The following is a 27,089-nucleotide window of genomic DNA, read 5'->3' as shown; positions in this document are numbered from 1 at the left end:
CGTAACGGAATAATTCTTCTCGGCTTTGGTGAGGGTGCGGCTTGCGTATGCAACGACGTACTCGTCGAATCCAGATTTGCGCTGCGCTAGCACAGCGCCGAGTCCAACACCGCTGGCGTCGGTATACTTTGGTCGGAGCTGTCGGGTCGAAGTGACGCAGTATAGGCGGCGAGATCAGTAGACGACGCAACTCTTGAAAGGCATCGTCAGAAGCGGACGACCAGGCGTAATCGTTCAAATCACTCCGTAGAAGCTCATTCAAAGGAGCGGTGATGGACGCAAAATTCCGAATGAAGCGGCAAAAGTAAGAACGCAGGCCAAGGAAGCCGCGAAGTTCTCTGACGGAGGAAGGTTTGGGGAAATCAGCAACTGCACGGAGCTTGGCGGCGTCAGGAAGAATACCGTGTTTAGATACTACATGACCAAGGATGGTGAGCTGATGAGTGCCAAAGTAGCATTTCTTCAGGTTGAGCTGAAGGCTGGCGGCACTTAGGCACTGTAACACTTCCTCCAGCCTGCAGAGATGGGTGGGAAAATTGGGCCAGAAAATAGCCACATCATCTAAATAGCACAGGCACGTTTTCCACTTGAGACCGCGCAAAAGGTTGTCCATCATACGCTCAAATGTTGCGGGGGCGTTGCAAAGCCCGAAAGGCATGACACGAAATACATATAGGCCATTTGGTGTTACAAAGGCCGTTTTAGGTTGGTCTTCGGGTGCCATGGGGACTTGCCAATAGCCGCCGCGTAAGTCGATAGAAGAGAAGAACTCCGCGCCTTGGAGACAGTCAAGGGCGTCGTCAATTCTCGGAAGAGGGTAAACATCTTTACGAGTTATTTTTTTAAGACGACGGTAATCGACACAGAATCGAATCGATCAGTCCTTCTTAACAAGAACAACGGGAGATGCTCAGGGGCTATCCGAAGGATGAACGACGCCGCACTTTAGCATGTCAGCTACTTGGTCGTCGATAACACGGCGCTGTCGTGCATACACGATATGGTCTTTGCCGCAGTGGCGCACTTGTACCCGTGTCGATGCGATGACAAACAGATGACGTGTGGCCTAAGGGAACATGCTGGCAATAAAAAGATGAACGTAACTTGTTGAGAAGGCGTAGAAGCTGGGTGCCTTGGGAAAGAGTCAACGTGTCGGCGATGGAGCTATGTAACACATCCGGCGAAGTCGGCTCCTACGCGGGGTTACAGGTCACTCCGGCCAGTACCTGATGAGTGGCGATGGAACCAGTTGGCATGTCAATGATGGCAGCAGGGTCGACACGCTGGGCACGGCCAACGCACTCCTCACGAAGCAAAGTGAGAGGACAGGACAATCGGTTGGCGACGAGCAGTCTTCTGACGCCGGCATGAACGCCCAAAAGGGCGAAAGGCAGCGGGGACCATTTGCGACAAGCGAAAATTGCAGATGGCGTAAAAAGTGCGCTGGCATCAGCAACGATGTTACACGACACTGTGGCAAGAGCAGATGAGTGCGGTGGAATTGTAACGTCTTCGGCAACAAATATTTTATCTTCAGGGTCACGAGCATCAAGGAGTGGGCATCACACAGCGTTTGATATTCCACTTCAGCAAGAGAACAGTCGATGACCGCCTTATTAGCGGAAAGGAAGTCCTAGCCCAAAATAACATTGTGGGAACAAGAACACGCGTACAGCACCAAAAATTCGACGATGTAGAGGAGGCCGTTGATCACAACGCAAGCAGTACACGCAGCTCCAGGCGTGATGCGGTCTGCGCTGGCAGTACGAAGGGATACGTTTGGCAGTGGCGTCGTTAACTTTTCTGAGCGAACGGCAAAGTTTGGCACTAATAACTGAAACTTCGGCACCAGTGTCAACGAGGGCGAGTGCAGCGACGCCGTCACGTTGACAATAGCCAGTACGAGCACAGTACCGTTCGTACGCTACAAGTTTTTCATTGTAACTTTGCAGTTTTATTGTCGTACATTAAGAATAGGAGGCTCAAGCCCACCGGATCCCTTTATCTGAGTAGGCGTTCTCGCGGAGCGGGGCGAAGCCTCGAGCCGCGGCTGCGAAGTGGGGGAGCGTGACATCAGCGGCCAACGCCAGCGCGCGGGCCTAGGATGGCGTCGCGTGGTTAGAGAAACGGGAGCAGATGCCCCCCTTGTGTAAAAGGATGACGTCGCGCGGGAATCAAAACATGAAGACGCTGGCTCGCGCTCTCGCCTACTACGCCACATCGTTATTCTTGTAGGTGGCGTCGTGAGTCTTCATACGCGGTGATTCGCATATCGTAAACAACCAGCGTATTGGTTGCTGCGTTGGAGCGGACTGTTACGCCCGTATTCAAGAACGTTCCTCTAGTCAACACACCACCACGACTCAAGAGAGAAGATGGCACCGCCATCCCTCCACAGAAGTGGTCACTGAGCTTCATGATCATTCACGAGAATTCATGAGAATTGTCGCGTCTTTATTCTCGACTATTCTGCGCAGTACGACAATTGAAATTTGGAGTCTGATATCTCGGAGCACGGACACGCTAGAACAATTCTTCCGACTGATACTGTGTAGAAACTCGACTGTCTCTAAGTTTTCAATACAAATTAACATACCCACTTACTGTAGTCAACAAAAAATAATTGTTCAATTTTAGTTAATTGGGCTGCTCACAGCGATAATTATATCATCTCACTTTGTGCCCCCTTAGCCAGATAACTTATTTGCACAGGTGGTCTTCGCATGCCTCCCAGTACCTAACTTTAAGAAAACCATAAAGCTTAGTTTTTAACACCCTGTATTATCAGGCACAGCCGCCAAGCACGTGGCTGTATTGGGTAACATCCTTTTCCTATAAGCTCGGAGAAACCGATACCTGGCTTCGCTACAGGTCTTCTTCCTCTTTCTGGGGTTTTACGTGCGAAAACCAGTTCTGATTATCAGGCACGCCGTAGTGGAAGGCTCCGGATTAATTTTGACCACCTGGGGTTCTTTAACCTGCACTACAACGCAAGAACACGGGCGTTTTTGCATTTCGCCTCCATCGAAATGCGGCCGCCGCGGGCGGTATTTGATCCCGCGATCTCGCGCTCAATGCCCGAGCTGACTGAGCCACCACGGAGGGCTACAGGTGTTGCTTTAGCCGTATAAAACGCGGGTTTATCGTGAGGAAAAACGGTAAATTTCGGTAAATAAGAAAGGCTACAATCATCATCATCATTGACAGACGCTGACCCCCCCCTTAGAAAAAACCTGGATCCGCCCCTGGTCCTATCTATGTAGCTGGTGAACGCTTCACCAGTTTCCTGGGATCGGCTCCGTAGGCGTTGTTCAGCGCGAACTTTGCGCACGCCAGGGCGGCTGAAAACATCTGCGATGCCGGTTTTGAAGCTAGCCCATGTGCGTAGATCGGCTTTGTGGTTTTTGAACCACAGCTTGGCGACACCCGATAAATAGAAGATCGCGTTGCCAAGCTTGAGGGGATCATCCTATTTGTTGGTGTTGCTGGCGCGCTCATATGATTCCAGCCAATCTTCAACGTCTTTCTCATTGGTGCCGCTGAAGATGTCAGGATCCCGCTGACGCTGGGCACTGGCACATAAGATGACTGGAGTAACCGTTGGGGATGTCGGGCTGGGGTCGTAAGGCATGACGGACGGCAGAGTTCGGGTGCGTAATTCCACGTTGGGGGCAAAACCGCAGCACCTCCACCAGAATCTAATGTGAATACAGGCCAAGAGAGCAGCAGGCAGCGTGTCTCAACTAGAGCAGGACAGGCAATCTCTAGCTCGCACCTCCCGAACTACTGGCGATGTGTCTGCAGCGCCGGGCATTCGTCTTCACTACAATAGTACTACGAAAGAATGGTCTGAAATCGGGGGATGCTTAGATTTATGTGTATCCTTCACGGCAGCCGAACAGTTGGTTAGCCGATGACAAGGCGCAAAAAAGTGATGCCGCGGCTGAAGGGCTTGGAAAACCTAAGACGCCCCCCCCCCCCCCCCCCCCCCCTCGGAAAAGAAAGCAGGTGAGAATTTATGCAGAGACGATGACGAATCAGGTTTTGCGAGCGCATGGTCCACCCAGGTAAGGGTCACCTAGCAACGGAATGGCGTCTCCTTTTTTCGCCCGTCTTTCGTTCGTTCTTCTTTCTGTGGCCGCACTATAGCTACGCGTGCAGAGGAATGTAACTTCCATACTCGCGGGGATGCCACATGGTCACACTTTTCACTTTCCGGGTGGTGCCGTTTAGGCGCGCTTGGGATTTGGAATAGATCAGGTGTCCGCCTCGAGTGAGGCAATTGCGGTGACCATGGCAAGGAATGTGATAAACAAACAAATAGAAACAGTGCACATTGAAAGCGACATGGAGCTTCGTTTTTTTGTCAATAGTTTTCTCAGCGTCACCGTCTGTTTTGCGTGCGTCACTCTTAATATATATAGTTCTTCCATGGTGCATTGTGGCGAAATCTACACAAAATAGCAACAGTGCAGGCCGAGAGCCAACAGTGGCGTTTTAGTGGATAGCTCCAATGCTGTCAACTTATGTACCGATAGGTTGATGGGCGGAATGGTTAATTTTGGGACTTTAAATATAATGACCTTTCATAATAATGAACAATAAACCGTAGTCCCCTGAAGTTCATTCTATTAATTGAGATTTCACTGTAGCATGTTCCAGCATACTCTGGAAAGTTGTGTTATTGTGTTTTCAAAACGTAACCAAACAATTTGAGAACACTGATATGACGTGACACATGACACTGAGAACACCACGATACCACAGTCAAGTATGGTACCAGTTATGTAGGTACACATTGTGCAAATATATTATGAATTAACAAGTTGAGTCGACCGGGGCACCGCTGCGAAGATGCACCGGACTAGTGAGAAGATGGTGTCACTGCTTGCGCGGCACGGCCGCTCTTCAATATCCAAGATCTCGTGGCGAGCTTTCTCAATGGCAGCCGTCCCGAAAAAACCAATGTTGCCCACCAGAGCCATCTTTGGCAACTTCTCCTTACCAGAGCCGTTTGCGGCAGCGAGACGAAATCTAATGAAGAGGAAAAGCGGCACTGGGCACGGGCGCTCGGATGGCGGGTGCTACGAAAGAAGTCAAAGTAAAGCGGGTGATCGCAGGGATGGCCTCTTGCCATCTTTTGGGGCAACAACAACGACGGCCTCTTGTCTGCTTCTCTCCTTTACAACATACATATACATTGCATGCTGTCGTGCAAGTACTAAAATACCAAAAACAGACAATGAATACTCATTAAACACAGGCATTTATTTGATGGTCTGATCAAACACAGTGGCAAGTAACCTTATTAAACAATCAATTGCTCTAAACAAGTACTTATGTGTAAAAAAAAGGTGCAAATAGAATAAGACCAACAGAGTTCGCAGGATGAACCACATATACCAGGACCTAGAGGTAAAAAGTACATGAATGAGCTCAACAGAGCAAGTTCATATGTACAAAAAAAGAATTCTAAAAAATTTGAAGAACTTAAGAAGCAGATCATTCAGACATCTGTAGTGTAATAATAAGCATTACAATCCATTACACTGAACATACATATTTTGTAAGTGCATATGAACAGTAACATTTGAGATTTAGTAAACAGTGCAACAAAGGAATCAAATTGAATCAAATATTGAATAATTTTCTAATAATGAACAGTCAAAATATAACAAAATTTAAATATAACAAAGCAAATTGCAGATTTTATCGGCTTCGTTACATACTGGGCTTTAACATATTTTGAATATCTTTCTGAGCAATAACGACCTTGTGTGGGTTAGTTTTCACAATTTCTTTTGCTCTTTGTTTTATGATATGCTGAGAATAGATCTAGAGCAAATATGGTGACACGAAAAAAGTGTTCCAGGGCCCCTATAAGAGCATATGGAAACCCCTGCGCTACCGGATGCACCAGAACACCATACAGACGTACGCTACAAGTCTGTAGATTCCTAATTCAAACTCTAGTTCAACATGGCTGTTGATTTATTCCACAGTATCAAGGTGATGTGTTCTCTTATGTCTGCTCAAGCCATCAGACCGCGCAAAGGACTTGGAGCAGATGGCACAACGGTATGGTCGGTCACCTGTATGAATGCTGCGCAGGTGTTTCGTCAAAACACTTTTCAATGAGAAGCTCAGAGGGCATGAAGGACATTGAAATGGCTTCTCGCCTGTGTGGATGCGCAGGTGTTCCATAAGCGCATACTTTTGCAAGAATCTCTGAAGGCATGTAGCGCACTGACATGGCTTCTCGCCTGTATGGATGCGCAGGTGTCGCTTCATCACAGACTGACGTGAGAAGCTCTGAGGGCATGAAGGGCACTGAAATGGCTTCTCGCCTGTGGGGGTGCGCAGGTGGTTGTTCAGGTTGTTCTTTAGCGAGAAGCACTGAGAGCACACACGACACATAAACGGACGCTGGCCAGTATGGACGAACAGATGCCTGTTTAGGGTGTTCCTTTTTGAAAAGCTCTGAAGGCACACATGGCATGTAAACAGACGCTCACTAGCATGGGTCCCTGGCATGTTCTTCCAGACAAACCAGTTTATCAGTCTCATAATCACAGAGACGACATCGGTGTAGGCATCCCTGGTGTGAGTTGTCATCGCTGGCTGTTGATTGAGAACTAGAAGGCCTCGATACTGCACAAATAAAACAAAAGTAGCATTTATTATGAAACACGTAAAAGAACACCGATACTGAAGTAAATGAGCATTCTTTTTCTTATCTGGGAGGTCTTGAGAGTGATTGCAGGCGTGATAGAACAAAGGAAGCCTAGTGTTCAGTTTTTAATTTACTCAATATTTCTGTATTTGAATGCTTTATGACCCTGTTTGTGTAGTCTGTGCAAAAATAGCGGATCGGAGCAACCAGGAGTGTGCCGAACCCATAGGAAGACGAGAAAGCGGAAGGGATCAAGAGCACGTGCAGGGATTGGGCAGCTTTCGCCTCAATGTTGGAATAAACGGTCGTCTCAGTCTCACCTCTGCAGACCAGTTCTTTCGCTACATTGTTGGTGTCGCGAAATCCGGGATCCGCCCCTTCGGAGACTTCCCTTCACATTACAGTCACGGCAAACTTGGACTAGATGCGGAAGAAGCATGGTGTCATCAGACCTGGTGTCACGCGAGCGCTAGCGCTCTTAACGAACCTGCTGCAGCAACCGGATCCTGATGCCTCTCAAGTTAACGGGCACATGAATTACCTCACAGACAAGAAGGCAGTACTGTTGAGGCTCGATGACGTCGTTCTTGCAGCAGCGGACAAAGAAAACATCAACCAGGAAAATCGAAGCGGCGCACGAATACAACGAAAAGATTGTTTACGGCATGTCACGCGCGAAGTTCTGGTTGCAACAGCGTGACAGGACCACCAGAATGCACGCTCAAGCAGCTGGACCCGGGTCGAACAACTTCGACCGTGCGAGCTCCAGCAACGCAGCAGCAGCCACAGTGCCACAAGTAGTCCCGCCTCGCCGGCATGGTCGTGGCGGGCACCTCCTACAAGGCGACCACAGCAACATCCTACTGGCAGAAACAGCAGCAGCTGCAGGTGCCCGACGACTCCTAAGATGTGGCGGGATATGTGTCCCAAGATTGACTGCCTGCCAAACAGACTACGTGTGCCGGTGGTGACAGCCACCACGAGTCCAGCAACCACCAGGACGATGGGTTCATGCATCAGGGCCAGCTGCAGTCTTTCCTTGCGTACCAGCACCAGGCGCACCAGCAGCAGCAGAAGTGGGACCAGGACAGCTACCTGCTTTACCAGGATGGGGTGCCGGGCATCAACGGACAGGGCGACAGCAACGCTCCGCCTACAGAGGCGCACTGCATCGCTGGGCAGGGTGGATGGTGAGAGCGCCTTGTTCGCCTTGAAGCGATCTCTGGGATGCAGCAGCGTCAACGTGGAAGCACTGACAACTGTGGGGTGCGAGGTCGAAGCAGTGATTAACAGTAGGCCACTAAGATATCTCGAGAGTGAACCTGACGAGCTCAAGCCATTAACCCCGTCGCATTTCCTGCGGGGAAAATGCAGCCTTTCACTACGGCAGCAGATTTCCGCCTGGGAGTTCCGACCGCGGCAGACTTGCAACGCAAGGCTTGTCATCGCCAGCGTCTAACAGACGAACTTTGAAAGAGATGGAGGCGAGCATACCTGCTACTGCTACGGTCAGCACATAACCACCCAATCTGCCCCTCAGCCAAGCTACAGATTGGTGAAGTAGTACTGCTGCTAGACAACAACACACCCGCAACATACTGGAAGTTAGGCGGAGTGATCAATTTACTGCCAGGAAGAAACGGCATAGTTTGCGCTTGCTCCGTGCGTCTCGTTAATGGTTCAACTGTGAATCGCTCGGTGCAAGAACTTTGCACCCTCGAAGCATCCGCTTGATGTTGATGATGCAGTGCTTGTCATATTGGCTGTCCTGTGAAGTGATTTTAGAGTTGAGTCTATAACAACATATGGTCACAGTTGTGCTCCCTGCATACCTGCAAACTCTCCTAAATGTTTCGTTATGAACGTTGTGTCAAGTTTTACAAAAAATAAGTTCAGTTCGAGAAAACATTTAAAGCTGCTGAAGAAGGAGGCAGTGCCGAATGAGGAGAAATGCACATAAAAAGGTGATTGCGAAGTATCTGTGCTGCTGTCTAGTCGCAGCACTAGTCGCCATATACAGTTAAACCTGGATATATCAAAACTCAAAAATTCCCGAAAAACTTCGTTATAAAGAGGACTTCGTTATGTGCAGGTGCAGCACGAAAATTCGGAAAAGACACGCTTACCGTATTTACTCGATTCTAACGCGCCCTCGATTGTAACACGCACCCGTTTTCCATGACCAAAAGAGAGGGTAAAAAATCCTTTACAGTGCCGTGCACCCCATGCTTTCATACAGAAATACATCTATCGCTCAAGATTTACTCCCAATACGCTAAAGTTGCGATGAACAAAAAAGTCCCAAATTCACCCGAAAGGCGAAGCATTGATTGCGACGGCAAGTTAGCAGACAGCTATACGAAGTAAGGATAGTAGCTTTATCGGCCGTATAAACTTCTAAACATTCGCTGTCTAACCAAATTGGCAGACTAATGCCTAAGCACACGTACTACAGCACATGGTCGAAGCTATGGGAGCTAGCATGGAGGAAGGAAAAAAACTGGAAAAATGGGGGCTAGGCTCGAAGTGCGTAGGAGGCGGCCATATTGAAATGCCGATGGCGATATGGTAGCGCATATTTTAGGGTCGTAGTCGATTCTAACGCGCAGGCAATTTTTGGACCCGTTTTATCAACATCGGCAACATCACTGGAAAAGGAGAGTGCCGGCTTGGCGGGCTAGGCCAGCTGCAGCAAGAGGCAGGATCAGGTTTGAATGAAGGGAGGGGGAAAGGTCACGTTCGCGGTGGCAAGATCGCCGGGTCGAGGGATGCAGGCCCACTTCACGCACGCTTGCACGCACGCACACGTGCACTCGCTCAGGCCTCGCAGTCGCCGTGAATTCGAGTGCGCCAAGCGCGACACCGCCTCTTCACATTCTGTCGCGGTGGAGAAGGTGCTTCCGGTTGCTGCTCGTGCAAAACTGACAAAATTTGGGGCGAAATCTCTAGGTTGTCGGCCGGGAAAATTTGTTATTTCGAGGGGGTCTCCCGCTGCCAATTCGTTACGTAGAGGTCTCAAATACAGGTGCATCTATGGAGTAACGGCAGGGAATAGAAAAACTTTGTTATATCCAGGAATTTGTTATATGGAGGTTCGTTATAAGCAGGTTTAACTGTACTAGCAAGGTACTTGCCTCGTGCAAGATTATTTGGAGAAATTCCTGGTGCTAGTGAAGTCCTCAACAACGGTCTATGAAAAAGTCACTGTGATCTCAAGATTATGTGTTGCTTGTTAGTCTAAAGGTGAATTATTAACAAAGTGTGCATGCATCCCATAAAAGGTGCTTGCTCAGGGAACACTTAAAGCGACCGAAAACTGCCCAGCAAGTGTCAAGCTTTTCGAGGAAATGATAATACTGTTGCACGCACGTGTGAGTGAGAAGAACGATGACCGGTGAGCGATTCCGGGAGCTGCGCGGCCAATACTCGTCGCGAAACGATGTATGTGCTGGCCACGGGACACCATGGGGCCGTTCGAAGGGCCGTGAAAGCTCTGAGGGCTGGCCATACCACGTGGTCATACGCTGGTTGCAAAACCGAGAGATATGACCCGGGACACCGCAAGAGTAACATACCGGGGGAGGTCGAAACCTTGGTTGTTCGTCGATGAACCGAACATTGTCATTTTCCCTTGTGTAGTGGGCTGGTTCATGGCGTGTGTCATGGCGATACATCGGGCGTCGAGAAGGCGTGTGCTGAGCGCGTCGGTCATAGCGCGGAGTCGGAAAGCGTGTTGTCATCCGAGACTGTGAGGCCGCGCTGTACTTTACGGCCGCTGCGCTAACCATTGGTTAGCGCAGCGGCCGTAGAGTACAGCGCGTAGAGTACAGCGCATTGTACACGTCGCCTCACGCGACGTGTACATGCCATGGTGGTTAGCTGTTGGACGCGACATCTCTTTGCGGCGGGAAAGTTCCTCGCGGACAATCTGTCGGATGGTCGAAGGAAGGTCGAGGCAAGGGCTCGTGTCCACATTGGCAACCATCATGACGTTTGCCAACCGACCAAACTTTGGCGTAATCCGACGCATCTTCAGCGTTTCAAAGGTTCTGCAATGCCGAATGACGTCGGACACGGAACTTAGGCTTTCTTTACCGATGAGAAAATTGTACACGTCCTCAGCCACTCCCTTCAGCAAATGTCCTACTTTATCTTCTTCGGACATGCGAGCACTGACCACCTTGCACAGCTTTAAAACTTCTTCAATGTACGTGTTGCATGTCTGACCTGGTAGTTGTGCCCGTTGTGACAGTGTCTGCTCAGCACGCTTCTTTTTGGCGACTGAGTCCAGAAAAACACGCCTTGAGCTCTTCAACAAAAAGTTCCCACATCGTAAGCGTGTGCTCGTGGTTCTCGTATCACACGAGTGCGGTGTCGGTCAGGGAGAACACCACATTGGTGAGCTGAGCGGTTGAATCCCACCCGTTGGACTTGCTCACCCGTTTGTAATGGACGAGCCACTCGTCGGCATCTTCTCCCGCTTTTCCTCCGAATGTGGGTGGAACTCGGTAGTATTGCAGTGGACTGCTAGGCGCTGCCCTCGGAGCGGCTCCTTCTTCAGGCATGTCGAAGACGGTGACGGCAGATGGCGGGAGGCCGGCAAGTTGACGGCTTTGACGAAGCTGCAGCAGTGACGGTTCCGTTGTTGTGAGCGCATACCCAGCACTTCCACCACTCTGTTACGCGCAAAGGAGACCATTTATCACCATTACGGATTGAAGGGGGCCGTTTATTGTAGGTCGCGAAGCTGAGCGCAAGAGCGGTCAGCTGGTTGATCAACTCAGCGTCGTCCTCTTCTCTTTCAACCCGGGACCGCAAGCACGTTCACCAGTCATCGTTCTTCTCACTCACACGTGCGTGCAACAATACCATAGAATTGCACATGCTGTTTGCAGTTTAGGTAAGAATCCCAATTTTTAAATTGGTAAAGAAAGTAACAAAAAATAGTTAGCTTTGTGGTGGCCCTGTGGTACTAAGGCTGGATTATTACCGGGTGTCGACCACAGATTAGTATAGATAGCGCTCCATACCTATTGTTCAAAATCACTTTCTTTATTGCACTTTATTCTAAGTGTATGCCAATTGAAGAAAGGTCACGCTTACAAGTAATGCTATTTATGCAGCAACGAGTAGAAATGCAGAATCATGGCGGCTCTAATTTCATGGCACCACACATTAGGATGCTTCACATGCTAGTTTTCACGAATCTAAGTTCTGATCGCACACTCAAGCTAAAGTCATTTTCTTGAGCTCACTCAGATCTTCAAGAGACTACAAGCTTCCGAACACCAACATGCTGAACTATGCGTTGTGTAAAAGTACAGTTAACCGTTGCGAGTGCTGTTTCGCGTTTGAGTTCAAAAGGTTGGCATGGCTAAAAAAAAAAAAAAAAGAAAATTACACTTGGCTTTACTTGTATATGGCCAAAGCAGTTGGCTACGGTCCCACTCGTCATATGTTTCTCACAAAAGCCCCCGTACGATTGCAATCACACTCACTCAATGTTTCCAACATAGGGATCGAGAAACGCAATTGCGATTACAGATAGGAGAATTCTGATAAAAAATGCGCCATGACATTGCAGTATTCGTCACTACGAGCAGTAGCAGTAAGCGTTCCGTTGTGAAAACGAAAAAATAGCTACCAGAAATATTGGTTCTCACCTTGTCACGACCGACAGCAGAATTTTTATGCATTTTAATGTTCACAGGTTGGCAGGTATTTCCCTGGTGCACTAGAATGCCACTCAGCTTACTGCAGACACATTCAGAATTCTAGTTCCAGTTCAGTCATCTCAATCAGCTATACTGAAACGGCAAGTTTTTTACATTGTTGTAATACAATAGAACTCCACAGACACATTTTTCGAGACCGCAAACGGCAACGTAACAGCCGGGAAAATGTAACAGTAAGGTAGGCCGCAAATCGCCACGCCGTCAGAAACAGCTCTGAATGGCTAACAATACAGTTATTAGACATCTTGGTGCTCATACCTTGATCGGGGACAGAGCGTGCACGTGTGTATAACTGAGGGAGGGACATCCAATGTTCCATGAGAGTGGCCACTTTCAACTTTGATATGCTTCACTGCAATGCTTCGTGCATGCTTCATCGCATAGCACAGCTTTATTGTGGCGAAGTTGAACAACGAGAAGTGGCAATTATGCAATGCATATGACCTTGCATATGACAGTATATGTCACAGGATGAAGGGCTCTTGTATAAGTGTGGACTATTCCCGGAAAGTTTGCAAAATTAGAAGGACGCTGTCAGCAAGAGCGGGACTATTTCGTAAGTAACGTCTGTCAATTGTTGCAGAACGCCATAAGGGCCAGAGTATCTCCAACGTAGTTTTTGAGAAAGGCCAACGCGCCGAGACGGGGACCAGAGAAGGACAATGTCACTCGTACTGAAGCAAGCATCCCGGCGGTGGGCGTCATACAACTTCTGCCGTGACTGCGACACAGAGAGGCGAAGACGGGCAATGTGAGGTACCTATTCTGCAAGTCAGCGACATCTGTAGCGCAACAGGTCGGAAAAGGTCTTGTGATAGCGTAACGGGTCACATAATCTGTTGCAACCGCAATCCGTTTATTGCAAGCGGTGGAGAGAGGGAAGGTGCCGAGAAGGTTGAGGCCAACGCGAAAAAATGGCTAGGCCGTTATGTCAATAGGCCTGGTAGGCTCCTGCTGGGCTCCTCCATCTGGAAGAGCCCAGCTGGAGGAAGAGCTGGCCTTTTCCAGCGTTGGCACGACTCGCAGAGAGTGACATAACGGTGAACAGAACGGTAGAGACCGGGCCAGAAAAAGCGCCGCCGTACACGGTCACACGTCCTGGAAACACCAAGGTGACCGGCTGTAGGGACATCACGCAGTTGCTCGAGTACGGCTGCCCGAAGATGTGCGGGAACGAGTAGTAGTAGTTCCTGACCCTCGGGGTGCATGTTCCGGCGATACGTGCCGTTTACAATGATGAGCAGGCGAAGTGACTGGTCTGACAAGCCAAACTGCAGGCTGTTGATGAGATAAGTTAGCGACGTGTCCTGCCGTTGCTCGTCACTAATGTGGCTGAAAGCGGAGAGCGAGAAAAGGCCGGATGGTGTATCCTCCGTGGTAGCCTCGGGGCGATATGTATGCATTACATTGGATCCGCACACTGAACTCAACATTAACAAACTTGAAAGAATCCAAAGAAAGTTGGTACGCTTTATTTATTCTGAGTACAAACGTTTTGACTCCCGATCGGAATTAATGCCGGCTAACAACACTCCCTCTCGAACTAAGAAGACAGAAATACATCCTAGATTTTCTATATTATCCAATCAACAGCCATTGACCCTTTAATATATGTATTCCCCCTGTCCACAGGACCTACACGGCAACATCGCCCCGATTCAATATCACCTATTAGGCTAGGACAGACAAGTATAAGCTTTCCTTCTCTCCACGCACCATTCACGAATGAATTTCCCTTTCTGCACCATATCTACCGCATGATTTGCTACTGTATTTCTGATTATGTGCTTGTGTAGGTATAAATGTAGTTTTGCTGTGTTTACTGTTTTCAAAATGCAGATTTTTTTATACATTTCCTTCTTTGTATAAGAAAAACACGTAAAAAAAAAAAGAAGGACTAAAGAACGAAGAGACGTCATTCCGTTGCTAGGTGACACTTACCTGGGCGGGCCATGCGCTCATAAAACCTGATGCGCTGTCGTCGTCTCCTCAAAAATTCTCTCCTGGTTTCTTTTTTTGGGGGGAGGGGGGGGGGTGTCTCAGGTTTTGCAAACCTTTGCGGCGCGCCGCCCCCATTTTACTCCTTGTCATCTGCTAGCCTACTGTTCCAGCTGCCGCAAAGGTTACACGGCAATCTAGGAATTGCCAGATTTCGGAACATTAATTCGTAGTACTGAGGCATTATTAACATTACAAACAATCATTATTCTGAAAAGTTCGGTATTCTGATATTTTTACATTGAAGCCATAAGTCAGCAGGGAATTTATGAAAAGTTTGTTAAAGTGGTGCTTGTAGTAACGATGTTTCACTGCGTGAATTACCTCGACAGCTCAACATATCCGAGCATATGCTAACACTTGTGTAACAGAATGCCATACAGCGTAATGCACACGTATGCATATTCCCAGTTCAGATTTTACTTAATACATAAACATTTAACATGGCTTAACTGTGTCGATATTCATGTGTTTCTTGAGTTCATAAGTTAAAAAGAAGCTTTGAAAGAAGAAACTGCACTGAAATGGTCACTTGCTCTTGTGTTGGTGCAGGTGACTTCACGTGACTATAACATGAAGTCTGAAGGTGTTAAGTGGTACCAGAACGGCTGAGTGAATGTGGAGGTAATCCTTAGGTGTGGAACTTACCAAGAAGCAAGGAAGTCTGACATGTTTATTTATTGAATGCAGGTACATTGTTGCCCAGTGTAGATCAAAACTACAAGTGAACAAAAGTCATTTTTGAGATTGACGTGAATCGAAGAGTGCCGGAAGTTAATCAAGTGAAACGTAGAATACGTTTTGAATAGTTTTAGAAAAATTAACAGCAATTACCAAAATATGTATAAAACGATGCGCACATCCTTGTCGCACCTTATGAACCACTGTTTACTAAAAGCACAAATGGAGCATGAGGAACAAATAAGGAGTTTGCTCGCATACACAGGGCTCTTCGGAAAGCGCAAATGATCACTGTACAGCGAGGAAAGTCTACCTCCCTCAGCAACGTATAGAGCCTCCTCCACGATGCATGTTCTCATATTTTAACGCGAGAGCGTTAAGGGCCCTCGTGTCGCAGAAAATCCGGCGTCGGCAGCCGGCGTGCGATGCCCGGTGGTGGAGAAAATAATTCCCGACCCCCACCGCGCAGGCCCTCCACGTGGTGCGAGGTTTTCGTGAACAAAAATTTAATTTCTCCGTGATATCTGTCAGGAAAATGGTAAAGTACAACTTTACCATTCGGCGTCCGATTCGCCGTGGGATTGTTTACGAATCGGCGTCGGATTGTAATTTGAATGTACCAGAAAACCTAATTCTGCTACGAGGAAACTCGAACACAAACCCCCAAACGCCTTTACCAGCATTTCTACCAGACCTACAGCCGCGAGTTGTGTTGTGAATGGGTCCCTATAACGCTATAGCGTTCTGCTCTTAAAGACGAAGCTTAAGCGTCCTCCAATTTTTATGTCTATACTATGCCCATGGTGATAAAATTTACTGTAATTTTGCTTCAATTTGAAGTTTATTTGTGCACAAGTAATGTTTCAAGTATTTGAAGGCTATTACAAAAATATTTATGTTTACGAAGTGCCTATTCGAAAGCTTCAAATATTCGCGCACCCGTAATCAAAACTGTTAATTCTTGGATTTATCTGTAATAATTTCGCTGTTGAACCTACATATGAGAGACTGGCACAACTGCAATTCGAAAAGAATCGCTCCAAACACTGAAAAACAGGATTGGCCCAATTTCTTGCTTTCAGTGCAATAATGTTTTATACAATGATGTGCGGTTGATTCAAAATGTAAACTTTATTCAAATGTTTCTACAGTTATCTGTGACACTAGTGCTTACAGAAGTGCCGATACAATAGTTGATATAAAATGTAGGAATGAATACGGAATGGGGGACTTGACATTTGTCTGAAGTATCAAGTTACTCATGCTTATATGTTATAAGAAGTGCCTTCTGTGCTAATAATGAACTTCCAACTGCCATCACTCAACTTCTCTAGGACAATGCTAATGTCACTACATTGCATGCTGTCATGAGAGTACTAAAATACCAAAAACATACAATGAATACTCATAAAACACAGGCATTTATTTGATGGTCTGATGAAACAGACAGCGGCACACAACCTTATTAAACAATCAATTGTTCTAACGAAGTACTTAAAGAAAAAAAAAAAGGTGCGAATAGAATAACATCAAAAGAGTCTTGCAGGATGACCCACATATACCAGAACCTAGAGGCAATAAGTACAGTGTAGACCGCTTATAACGTAAGTCGCCGGAGTCGTGAATATCTGCTCTATAAGCGGTACCGCACTATAACCAAAGCAATGATTTTCAAGCCCTGCATGTATGCAAAACATGTAGACCAAGCAACCGCGCCTATCAGAGAATCGAAGCGTGCGACTGGGAGTTTTGCATCCGTTTAAATTTACGAATGTTGAAAGGTTAATGTCCAAGTACCCACTATCTTCGCATGAAGCAGACAAAATAATAATAAAAAAATGTCTCAGTTTTGCCCGAAAGGTGAAGAATCAATTGGGATAGCACAAGGAGTAGGGATATTAGTTTTATCGGCTGCAGAAACTTGACACATTCGCTTACTAACTGAATTGACAAGCGTGGTGTCAATGCGCACAAGCAAACATGAATAGACTCAATGACCGAAGACAACCACTGTCAAAACGCGGGCATGGGGAAACGCGGCCGCCGCAGTGAGTGAAGGTTCGTGCGGTCTATCGGTTCAACGGAAACTGAGCTGCGTAAGCACAGCGCATACAGAGGTCAGAGTCAAGTGGAGATCGCTTTCAAGATACGGTGTGCGCAACAACACCAATAGCCACCACAGGCGCGAACGCATTTGTTGGCAGAGTAGATGCCGCCCCCCCCTCCCTCTCTCTCGTGCTGCACTCCTGCTTTGCTCCTTTCACGTGGGAGATTGCGTCGCCAGTTCCCCTTGCGCCCGGTTGCAAGATACTAGGCATTCGGGGCCGCAGCACAGTGTCGCCCCGCCTCCCTCCCTCTCATACCCCCACCGCCTTTCGCGCGACGGAAGTCACGTTTGCTCCCCACTGTGCATTCGCTCTCCGTGAAGGCGCGTCCCCCACACACTTTCACTCGCACATACGGCGCGCGGCAAAGATTTTATCGCCCTTGGACTCGTGCTCCACGTCTCATGCTCCTCCTCGGCATCGCCCTCGTTGATCTCCTCTCCCATCGGTGGGTGCACCTCGGTGAGAAGCGTGCTTGCTACCGCCCTTGTCTGCGAGATTTTCTCGCGGAAGCCGCATTATAACCGGTATTTTGTCTCACGCGGCTGCACTGTAAGCAGTATGCATATACATGGAGTGCTATGGGAAAATTAACGGGAGTCTGACAAGACCATACTATATCGGGTCTTGCACTATAAGCGGTTACGCTTTAAGTGGTCTATACTGTACATGAATGAGCCCAGCAGACTAAGTTCATATATACAAAAAAAAAAAACAATACTAAAAGAAATTAGAATTGCAAATTTCTTTTCAATACTGCAAAAAAAATTACTTAGAAAGCAGATCATTCAGACATCATTAGTGCAATAATAAGCAATAGAATGCATTACACTTAACATGCATAATTTGTAGGGGTCTGCAAACAGTAATTTTTTTAGATTTAATCAAACAGTGCAACAGAGAATTGAATTGAATCAAATATTGAATACTTTTCGAATAATGAACAGTCACAATATAACAACATTCCGATATAAGAAAGCAAATTGCTGATTTTACCGGCTTTGTTATATCGAAGTTTAACTGTACATGTATTTTGAATTTTTTCTGGCTTAGTGTGGGCCGATTTTCATAATTTCTTTTGCTCTTTGTTTTATATGCTGAGAATAGATGCAGCGCAAATATGGTGACCCCCCCCCCCCCAAAAAAAAAGTGTTCCAACACCCCTTTAAGAGCACTTGTGCTACCGATGCAGCAGAACACCTTAATTACGCTACACGCCCGTAGATTCTTAATTTTGACTCTAGTTCACCCTGGCTGTTTTCCTACTCTACAGTATCATGGTGCTTCGTTCTCTTATGTCTGCTCAAGACATCAGACCGCGCAAAGGACTTGGAGCAGACAGTGCAACGGTATGGTCGGTCACCTGTATGAATGCGCAGGTGTTTCGTCATGGCACCCTTCAGCGAGAAGCTCCGAGGGCATGAAGGGCATTGAAATGGCTTCTCGCCTGTGTGGGTGCGCAGGTGTTCTGTAACCGCGTACTTTTGTGCGAATCTCTGCAGGCATGAAGGGCACTGATATGGCTTCTCGCCTGTATGGATGCGCAGGTGTAGCTTCATCATTGACTGACGCGAGAAGCTCTGAGGGCATGAAGGGCATTGAAATGGCTTCTCGCCTGTGTGGCAGCGCAGGTGTTCCTTAAGCCTTGACTTATTCGAGAAGCTTTGAGGGCATGAAGGGCACTGAAATGGCTTCTCCCCTGTGTGTGTGCGCAGGTGTACTTTCAGGTGGGCCTTTAGTGAGAAGCACTGAGAGCACACATGGCATATGAACGGACGCTGGCCAGTATGGACAAACAGGTGCCTGTTTAGGGAACGCCTTCTTGAGAAGCTATGAAGGCACAAATGGCATTTAAACAGACGCTCGCCAGTATGGACCCTGCCGTGTTCTTCCAGACGAACCAGTTTATCAGTCTCATAATCACAGAGACGACATCGGTGGAGGCATCCCTGCTGTGAGTTGTCATCGCTGGCTGTTGATGGAGAAATAGAAGGCCTCGATACTGCACAAATAAAACAAAAGTAGCATTTATTATGAAACACGAAAAAAGACAGATACTAAAGTAAAAGCTTTCTTTTCTTTTTCTTATTTGGGAGGTATTGAGGGTGATTGCCTAGTGGACGCCTCGTGGTTCCTGTTGATTTGCTCAATATTTCTGTATTTGAATGCTTTATGACCTTGTTTGTGAAGTCCTTCCATATTTTCTCCAAGAAATAATTTTTCAGAGATAGGTAAAGTATTACAAAGCGAGAGAATGTGGACTGTGAAGATATTCACAGATTTCAGCAACTCTTGTAAAACTGTGTCAAAAAGCTTCAACCCAGTTTGCTCTCTGATCCTCAACGAGCACTCGAGGTTAGTGGCCATATTTGACACTTGATAAACTTATGATTGACTGGCGTGACAAACTTATCTCATAAGAGTGGGTTTCTCCTTGTTGATCACATGCTGAACTTTGGCAACACTTTCATAGCTTGAGATAGTAAAAAGGCAGCAAGGACATACCGCATTTTTCCGGGCATTACCTGCCAACACATACAGCCCACATCCCCTTTCAGAACAGCACCGAAACAATGAAAATAGACGTGTATAACCCGCAGAAATAACTGCATACAACACTCAAACGTTTACAAAAACAGTCTTCATTCGGAGATAAATGACTCCTCCATGTCGTACCTTTGGCCAGAGGCTCTAATCCGCCTTTTCGGTGATGCTGCTGAGCCATTGAGTGCAGCTCATCGTGACCAAAGTTCTACTTTGCCGGTGCTATGTGCATTAACTGCTAAAGGCAAAATGGTGACCCGTAATGAGGAGGAGAATGAGCGACCATGAAGGTGGGGAGAAGGGAGCTTCAACACACAGGGGTGGAAGGAGGGTGGGGTTCCCAAGGAGATAACGAAAATTGGAGCGCGCTACGCTGCCGTGACCCCACAACTCAATTAGAAATTCCTGTAATCCGCACCCCAACTTAACTGTTAAACTTCTTGTTTATTTGGGTGCATGACCCAAAAAGCGGCAGCTTCTTGTTGAGTGACATCTCTACATTCTTCATTCGAGAAAACTACTTGCCGACCTGGGCATTAAGCAGTGTCGTCCTTACAGATTTAACAAAGTATGACAACATCTTTAGTTGCAGTTTTGCTCAAAGTGAAACAATTTGACATGCACTCTGCTCCTTGTGCTATGCCATGACAAAATTGTGGCAAATGATTACTGGAACTGACATGAAATGGTCCAATTAGGCCTATCCCTTTGCAAAGCACAACGGAAATTAACACACTGGTACGTAACGGTATAGCCTAACATTACCTAAACAGCTGGATGCATAACAGGGCAGGCAAGTGTGCACAATGTTACTTTCTGGTTACATTTGGGTCCACCATAGTGCTTGGTTTTTGCAAAGCATAGTTGAGCGATGAGCACTTGCAATTTAGAGTTCAGTCTATAACAACATATGGCCACAGTTGTACTCCCTGCATACCTGCCAACTTTCCTGAATGTTTTGTTACGAAAGTTGTGTCAAGTTTTACGAAAAATGAGTTCAGTTCGAGAAAACCTTTAAAGGTGCTAAAGAAAGGGACAGTGCCAGATGACAAAAAATGCACATAAAAAGGTGATTGTGACAGTATCTGTGCTGGCGTTTTGTGACAGCACTTGTCGCCACATATTAGCGAGGTACTAGCCTCGAGCAAGATTATTTGGAGAAGTTCCTGATGCACGTGAAGTTCTCGATAACTGCCATTGTTCCAGCACAGATGGTTGGGGAATGGGAGGCAGTGTCATGTTGTGTGCGCACTGCGATATCATATGAAAGAGAATGCACGGCTCTGAGCATTTTTTGCAGGCGTAGACATAGCATGTCACATACATCGCACGGAACAGTGTCCCGTATGTAAACGTGGTTGTCTAAAGCCTTTTCCATGCAATGGCACCCTCTCTCATTAATTTGGGGTGCGGGGGAAGATATGTTCTTTGACCGAGTCTGTAATGAGTCATAATTTCGGCGTAACATCTAGGTACGCCTTCGACCGGGTCCTTCGCGGTGCGGACCCCTGGCGGGTTAACCCTGGAGTATTTGGTCCTTTTGAGTACGTCTAAAGGTGTAGCACTTATCTTTGCAAGTTGGCAGCGCCTACCCGCTGCATGCGAGTCCGTTATCACCACTACTTGCTGATTTCCACTTGCCGTGGTAGCCGTGAGGGCGATTGCCATCTCTTTGGCTGAGTCCGTCTCCCAGATGGGAACCGACGCGGACGCGACCTGTTTTCCTCTATTGTTCGTCACGCTGACTGCATCTGCTTCCATCCCTCTGTACGTTGTGGCATGTGCATAGCGGACATCCTCGTCATCTTTGTACACCTTTCTGAGTGTCTTGATTGTTACCGTTCTTTTTCCCCTTGTGATACTTGAGATGCATGCTGCGGAACAGCGCCGCGAATTTGATGTTGTTTCACAGCTGCAACGCTATCCTTTTCTTGCCTTTGTCTTCTTTCTTTCTGGGGTTTTAGGTGCCAAAACCAGTTCTGATTATGAGGCACGCCGTAGTGGAGGTCTCCTTCTTCTAATTGGTATCTCACGCTTCTCAGGGTGCCTTTTCCCGGCTTGGTCAGCTTGAGTCTCTTGGGTTGGCGTGTTCTATGAGCATCCGCAAGCTCTTCTCACGTGTTCTGGACAGTGATGCTACAGGTGCATGACAGTTGAGTGCAGCTTTCAGATCAGCTAAAAATGCATTTTGAGCAGTAAAATGGACCTTCGGAGCAGGTTTACGAAAGAGATTGCTAACTTTATTAAATGGAGCTTTTACAGCGGGCAAGCTATGTGAAAGCACTAAGTGGTCACTCGTTCATGAACTTTATCCAAACACTAAACATGACCCACCCCCTTTACCGAAGTCCTTACTATAGACTGCAACGAAGCGGTGGTGCCCAAGATGTACTTAAAAACCACTTCAGTGGCTTAGAAATGCATGGAAGCACTTATACATGCTATGTGCACACTTCGGAGGCATTTTGAGAACGTTCAGAGTGATCTTGCTGCTATCCTTTAAGACGGAGCACTCTGTGAAAAACAACCATGCTGATAATACAGCACAGATTAACATAGCTACACCCTCCTCCTTTACCTTTCTAAATGAAATTGGCTATTTTTATTTTTTTCAGTTTTGCATTCATGCAAGGCCGTTATCTCCCCATTAAACAAGTCCATTAAAGTACAGTCGAGTCCACTTATAACAGTATTGAAGTGCCACAAAAATTCCATTGTTATAATTGAGAATTGTTATAAACGGGTTGCACGAAAAAAAGCAAAATAGGGGGATGGCAGAGCTGTTGTGAGATAACTATAATGACGGGGAGACCAGTGCTCCTCCACACCACCTTCCTCCATCTGGCTGCTGTTTGTGTTAGTTCGTTAAAACAACTGTAACTACGCTTTCTGCACGCTCCAATCGCGTGTAACAAGCCGTGGCTGTTGGCCTTAAAAAATGGCACTGCTATAAGAACTGCAAAGAGGGTTCATGAACGGCAAGTGACATGCGAGTTCCACCAAGGCATCGTTTTGGTGCCCCCGAAAGGGGCCTTGTAAAATATACGAGAAGGTTGCCACGGCCGCCTCTCAGCTTGGGAAATCCCGAAGAAACGCTGGGGTGAAATCACCACAAGCATCTCGCCACGTACTTCTTACTGGCTTACACGAGAAAACCCCATGTCCATCAGCCTTGCTTGCCTCACGCGAAGCTTGCCAACATCCTTCTCCATGGCATCCAGGTACTCTACTTGGTGCAGCAGAATGTCCCTTGTGAAAACGAAGCCCCGGAGGGACTGAAGCGACTGCAGGGCCTCCTGCGAAGACAATGTTGAGGCAGCCTGCCCTACCGCGTCATCGCTGTCGTCGTCACTGTCCAATTTAAGCACGTTCGCGACGATCACCTCATCGGTGAGAAGTTCTGATGTTACTAATGCGTCGTCCGCATGCAGAAACTCTTGAGAGTTGTGAAGCATCTTCATCGACTGCGGACCAAAGTTCTGGCATCACTTCGTCGGTGTAGACAATGCCATGCCTCTCTTTGAAGCGCTGTATCCAGCCGCCACCTGGCTGGAAGTCCACATTGTTAATCAGCAGGGCAAACTGCTTCGCCTTTGTGGCCAGAATCGGCCCGGTGACAGGCAAGTTCAGGGCACAGGCACCAAGAAACCACTCGTAGAGGGCCTCCTCCACCTCCTTATAGGCACCTTGTCGAATGCGTTTGACCCTACTGTCAAGCGAGCACTTTGTCGAACTTCTCAGTGGAGTGGTTGATCATTGACACCGTCGGTTGTGATAGTGCGCACTTGTTAACCAAGTCACACATTACCGTCTTTGCAGTCCTTTCCGATACTGCACTTAGTCTTCAAATCGATAGCCGTGCACCAGTAGCGCACCCAGGATCTCTGCCAGGGGGGGGGGTTGACAGTTTGCCAATACCATCTAAACAGCACTAATTTCGATTTCTTCACGGGAAATTGTCCAAAAATGCGCTTTTTGCGAGTGTGCGGACGATTTCGTATCTTACATCTTATGTTGAATTCCAATGGTAGATCCAGATCAAGTATTTCTGCTCTGTGTGGAGCAAGTCTATTCCAATGGCAGAATGGGAGCGTGAGTTGTATGTTCCAATGGCAGATTGAGACCAGCCGCCGATGCCGGATCGCTCTGTGGAGCAAAAAATTCTGCTCCGCCGAAATCGGCAGATTTCACCGGAAGTTCGCCTGACGTATTTCCTTCACCCGCCTCTGCTTCCTGTCATGGTCGCCTGTTTCCGGTCGCGGGCAGTAGACATGGAAAAACATCGACCGCATGGATGCTGCGACGCGCCGTGCACTTTTGTTCATGCTACTAGATAGTGACAGCTCCGACTCGGACACAAGTTCCAAGTCCAGTGATGATTCTACAAACACCGACAGTGAATGTGACGCTGCTGTGTGTCAACGGGCGTTTGATGTGATGTTTCGCCTGCCTGCAAAGAGGCCTAAAGTGATTCGGTTCGTCGAGGATGTCGTTCGGCGATACTTGGACGACGAGGTACCGTACAGCCCAAGGTGGTACAAGCGCGCCAACACGTGCGATGCTCGCGCGAAATACTAGAAGGAAAACAAACCCAGAGAATGCTGGGACGATGCACATGAATGGATGGATGCATCTCCTTTGAAGCGGTGTGGTGGGCTGCGCCACCAAGTTGTTGTTCTCTCTATTTTACCTCTAGTTCAGCGCCCTCTCAATTGATTTCCGTTTACTAAGTGCCCCCGAGGGAGCGCATGCATTCCATTCGCAGATTTGGTGCGAGCTGGTGGGAGCGATCCGAGTCGGAGCGACGCGCTCCGTTCGTGATCTGGCCGAGCGCTCGCGATCTGCCATTGGAATTCAACATTAGTTGCAGTACTCAAATGCGTAAGGAAAGAAAAGGGGTTAAACAAAAGGGGGGTTAAGTCAGCCTCAGGGGGGGTTACAACCCCCGAATCCCCCCCCGTCGGTGCGCCACTGCCGTGCACTATCTTTTCACCAGCCACAACGTCCGATAATCAGCGGGCGGATCAGCCATCTTAAGTTTCGGCGGCAATTCAAACCAGACGGAGAAACCACGTGGCTAGAAACGACTTCGACGCAATCAACTAACACAAACAACCAAATCCGTTGGAAAATTGCGCAGAATGAGGGGCGAGCAGATCAGCGCAGTCGGCGCGTTGGCGAGGTCCATTTGTGTTTCGGAGGGTGGTGCGACATAGAGCTATGGGCGCAGCTCATTTGTGTTTGGAGGGGTGGAAAGGCGGGGGGAAAGAGGCGCGCGAGGCTGGCGATGCGGAGAAGGCCTGCAAATAGGTTCTATTGTACGATCCAGCAGCGGGGAGGGTGCAGCGGCTGGAATTTCTTTGTAGTTTTTTTTTTTTTCAAGAATTTCGCATCCACTATCTTTTGGCACGGGCACCCAGGAGTCAGACTTCATTGTTATAACCGATAATGCGGCATAGGCGTATTGTAGTTAGCGGGTTATTTTACCATAGAATACATACAAAAGTTGACGGTGCAGCAGCTTTTCATTGTTGTAACCGATATATTGTTAAAACCAGTATCGTAATAAGTGGGTTCGACTGTATCAGTAATTTTGATAATTGCTATCTATGCAAATAGTCTCCAAAGTTGCTTGCAATATCTGCTTTACCAGACAAAGCTTTTTCGAACGAATAGAGCTGGCAAACAAAACATTTTCTTAACTGACAATTTATGCTTTGTTTACATTAAGAGCTTGAGTGATCATATTGAACTTAAGTGATAATTTGATTCTTCTGTTTCGAGATAATTATCAAATTTGACACTCAGTAGGATAATTTCGCATTCATAGGCGGGAGTCTAGAGAAAGACCTCCACCGGTCCCCACAAAGATCCCCGCAAGTGACGTCGCTTATTGCGGGGAAATGTCAACTGATGGAGGGCAGTAACGCAGCTGCTACAAGCTCTATCAGATTTCTAGCCTGGCGGCATGCTACATAATTACCTACGCCACTTGGAGGGTTCGTTTGTGTCAGAACTTTCGCCTCTGTGTGTTAGATTAGCATACCAAGTGCAAAACTTGATTAAGAAAGTCTCCAACAACTTTTTGAATTTCTCGCAAGAATGTCCGTATAATTGTATGGGCAGTACAATATCGGCTACTCTAGTGGGGAAAATAATTTAATTGCTTTTTACAGCACCAGCAGTTTGAAAAATAAACTTAGTTTTGCACTGTGCTGTGCATGACTGATATACTGCAAACTTGAAATACCGCAAGGGTGGACACTGAGGGGGTGGTTTGCTTTTGCTTGTTCCGTAGCTCGATGGATGTCGCAAACACTGCGAAATGCAGATACAGTATAGACCGCTTATAGTGTAAGTGGCCAGAATCGCAAATATCCGCACTATAACCAAAACAGCAGTGTTCAAAGGCTGCACATGTGCAAAACATGTTGACGAAGCAGCCACGACTATCCGAGAATCGAAGCATGCAGGCGTCAGTTTTGCATCCATTTAAATGTACGAACGCTGAAAGGTTAATGTTCAAGTGCTCGCAGTCTCCGCATGAAGCAGACAAAGTATTAACTAAAAAAAAAACAACGGGGACCGAAATTTCGGATGCAGTTGTATGTCTTGTCCAATTTCTCAGACTGATCGGCATATGCACTGTGTCAAAAACATGGTGATTGTGGACCAAGCTGCCGTCATTGGAGTGTTGCCTGTGCCCTCACTTTTGTAATCGGGATGGTTTCTCTGCTTTCCATGACCTGCACAGCCAGTGCAACGTGTTTTGTTGACTCTGCACCAAACCACAACTTTGGTCGCTGACAAGGTGCACTGGATTAAGCTTAGCCGGCAGGGGTGTTTGGTGGCATGCCGTCGCGCGAAGCTCGCACTTGATATTGTTACGGGGAAAAGAAGCAAGGAATATATTGACACTGTATTTACAAGAATGGCAGCGGCTGACAAGATCATAGCTCTCGAAGTCCGGAGCGTTGTCTTCTTCAAGTCATCTCCGAACGTCTTCTTCATCGCTCTGTCACAATATGTTCGTACCCGTAGACGATTACATAGAGACTATGCATATGATCATGCGCACGGTCTGAACTCACAGCCGTGCCTCCGAGGCAGAGTTTGGTTTCCTAGAAGACTGGCCGCGGCAACTACTGCGAATGTCTACCAAGTTTGTAAGTGCGCACACTGATAGGAACGGTGGAAGCTCACACGGGCACATAAAGCCTAATAGCTTCAAACTAAATTTGCAGAAGTCTGGTTAAACTGACAGCTGTCAAGGTTACATGCTAAATATCTTCATATCACGACAACGCTCACTGCGACGTGTGCACAGAAACGGGAGCTGTGTTCAATGGAGAG

General features: G+C 47.4%; 2 protein-coding genes and 1 long non-coding RNA gene across 15 annotated transcripts in view; 1 reads left to right on the top strand and 2 right to left on the bottom strand.

Annotated features, from left to right (window-relative positions):
* LOC125945276 (uncharacterized) overlaps positions 1-18,992 on the top strand; it is a 395,992-nt gene extending 377,000 nt beyond the window's left edge. Inside the window, exons 2-3 of one of the 2 annotated variants that reach the window (XR_007466773.1) lie at positions 6,010-6,363; positions 18,908-18,992. This is a non-coding gene — a long non-coding RNA (uncharacterized LOC125945276). The remainder of the gene's footprint in view (positions 1-6,009; positions 6,364-18,907) is intronic. The other variant, XR_007466774.1, reaches the window with a different exon arrangement.
* The window catches only part of LOC119453864 (gastrula zinc finger protein XlCGF7.1-like), a 310,713-nt gene that overhangs the window by 174,977 nt on the left and 108,647 nt on the right, over positions 1-27,089 (bottom strand). For 5 of the 10 annotated variants that reach the window (XM_049666956.1, XM_049666958.1, XM_037715912.2 and 2 more), the window contains one exon: positions 16,656-19,194. In XM_049666956.1, coding sequence (XP_049522913.1) covers positions 18,455-19,194 — 740 coding nt within the window. In that variant the 3' untranslated portion in view covers positions 16,656-18,454. Of the gene's footprint in view, positions 1-5,409; positions 6,093-16,489; positions 19,195-27,089 lie in introns of those variants that run through there. The other 5 variants (XM_049666964.1, XM_049666960.1, XM_049666961.1 and 2 more) reach the window with 5 other exon arrangements.
* LOC119454535 (gastrula zinc finger protein XlCGF7.1) overlaps positions 1-27,089 on the bottom strand; it is a 455,522-nt gene that overhangs the window by 377,736 nt on the left and 50,697 nt on the right. The gene's annotated exons all lie outside the window — the stretch shown is intronic.

The sequence above is a fragment of the Dermacentor silvarum genome, chromosome 5 (assembly GCF_013339745.2).
Source record: "Dermacentor silvarum isolate Dsil-2018 chromosome 5, BIME_Dsil_1.4, whole genome shotgun sequence".
Lineage (NCBI taxonomy): Eukaryota > Metazoa > Arthropoda > Arachnida > Ixodida > Ixodidae > Dermacentor > Dermacentor silvarum.
This window is presented reverse-complemented; position numbering and strand designations above follow the sequence as displayed.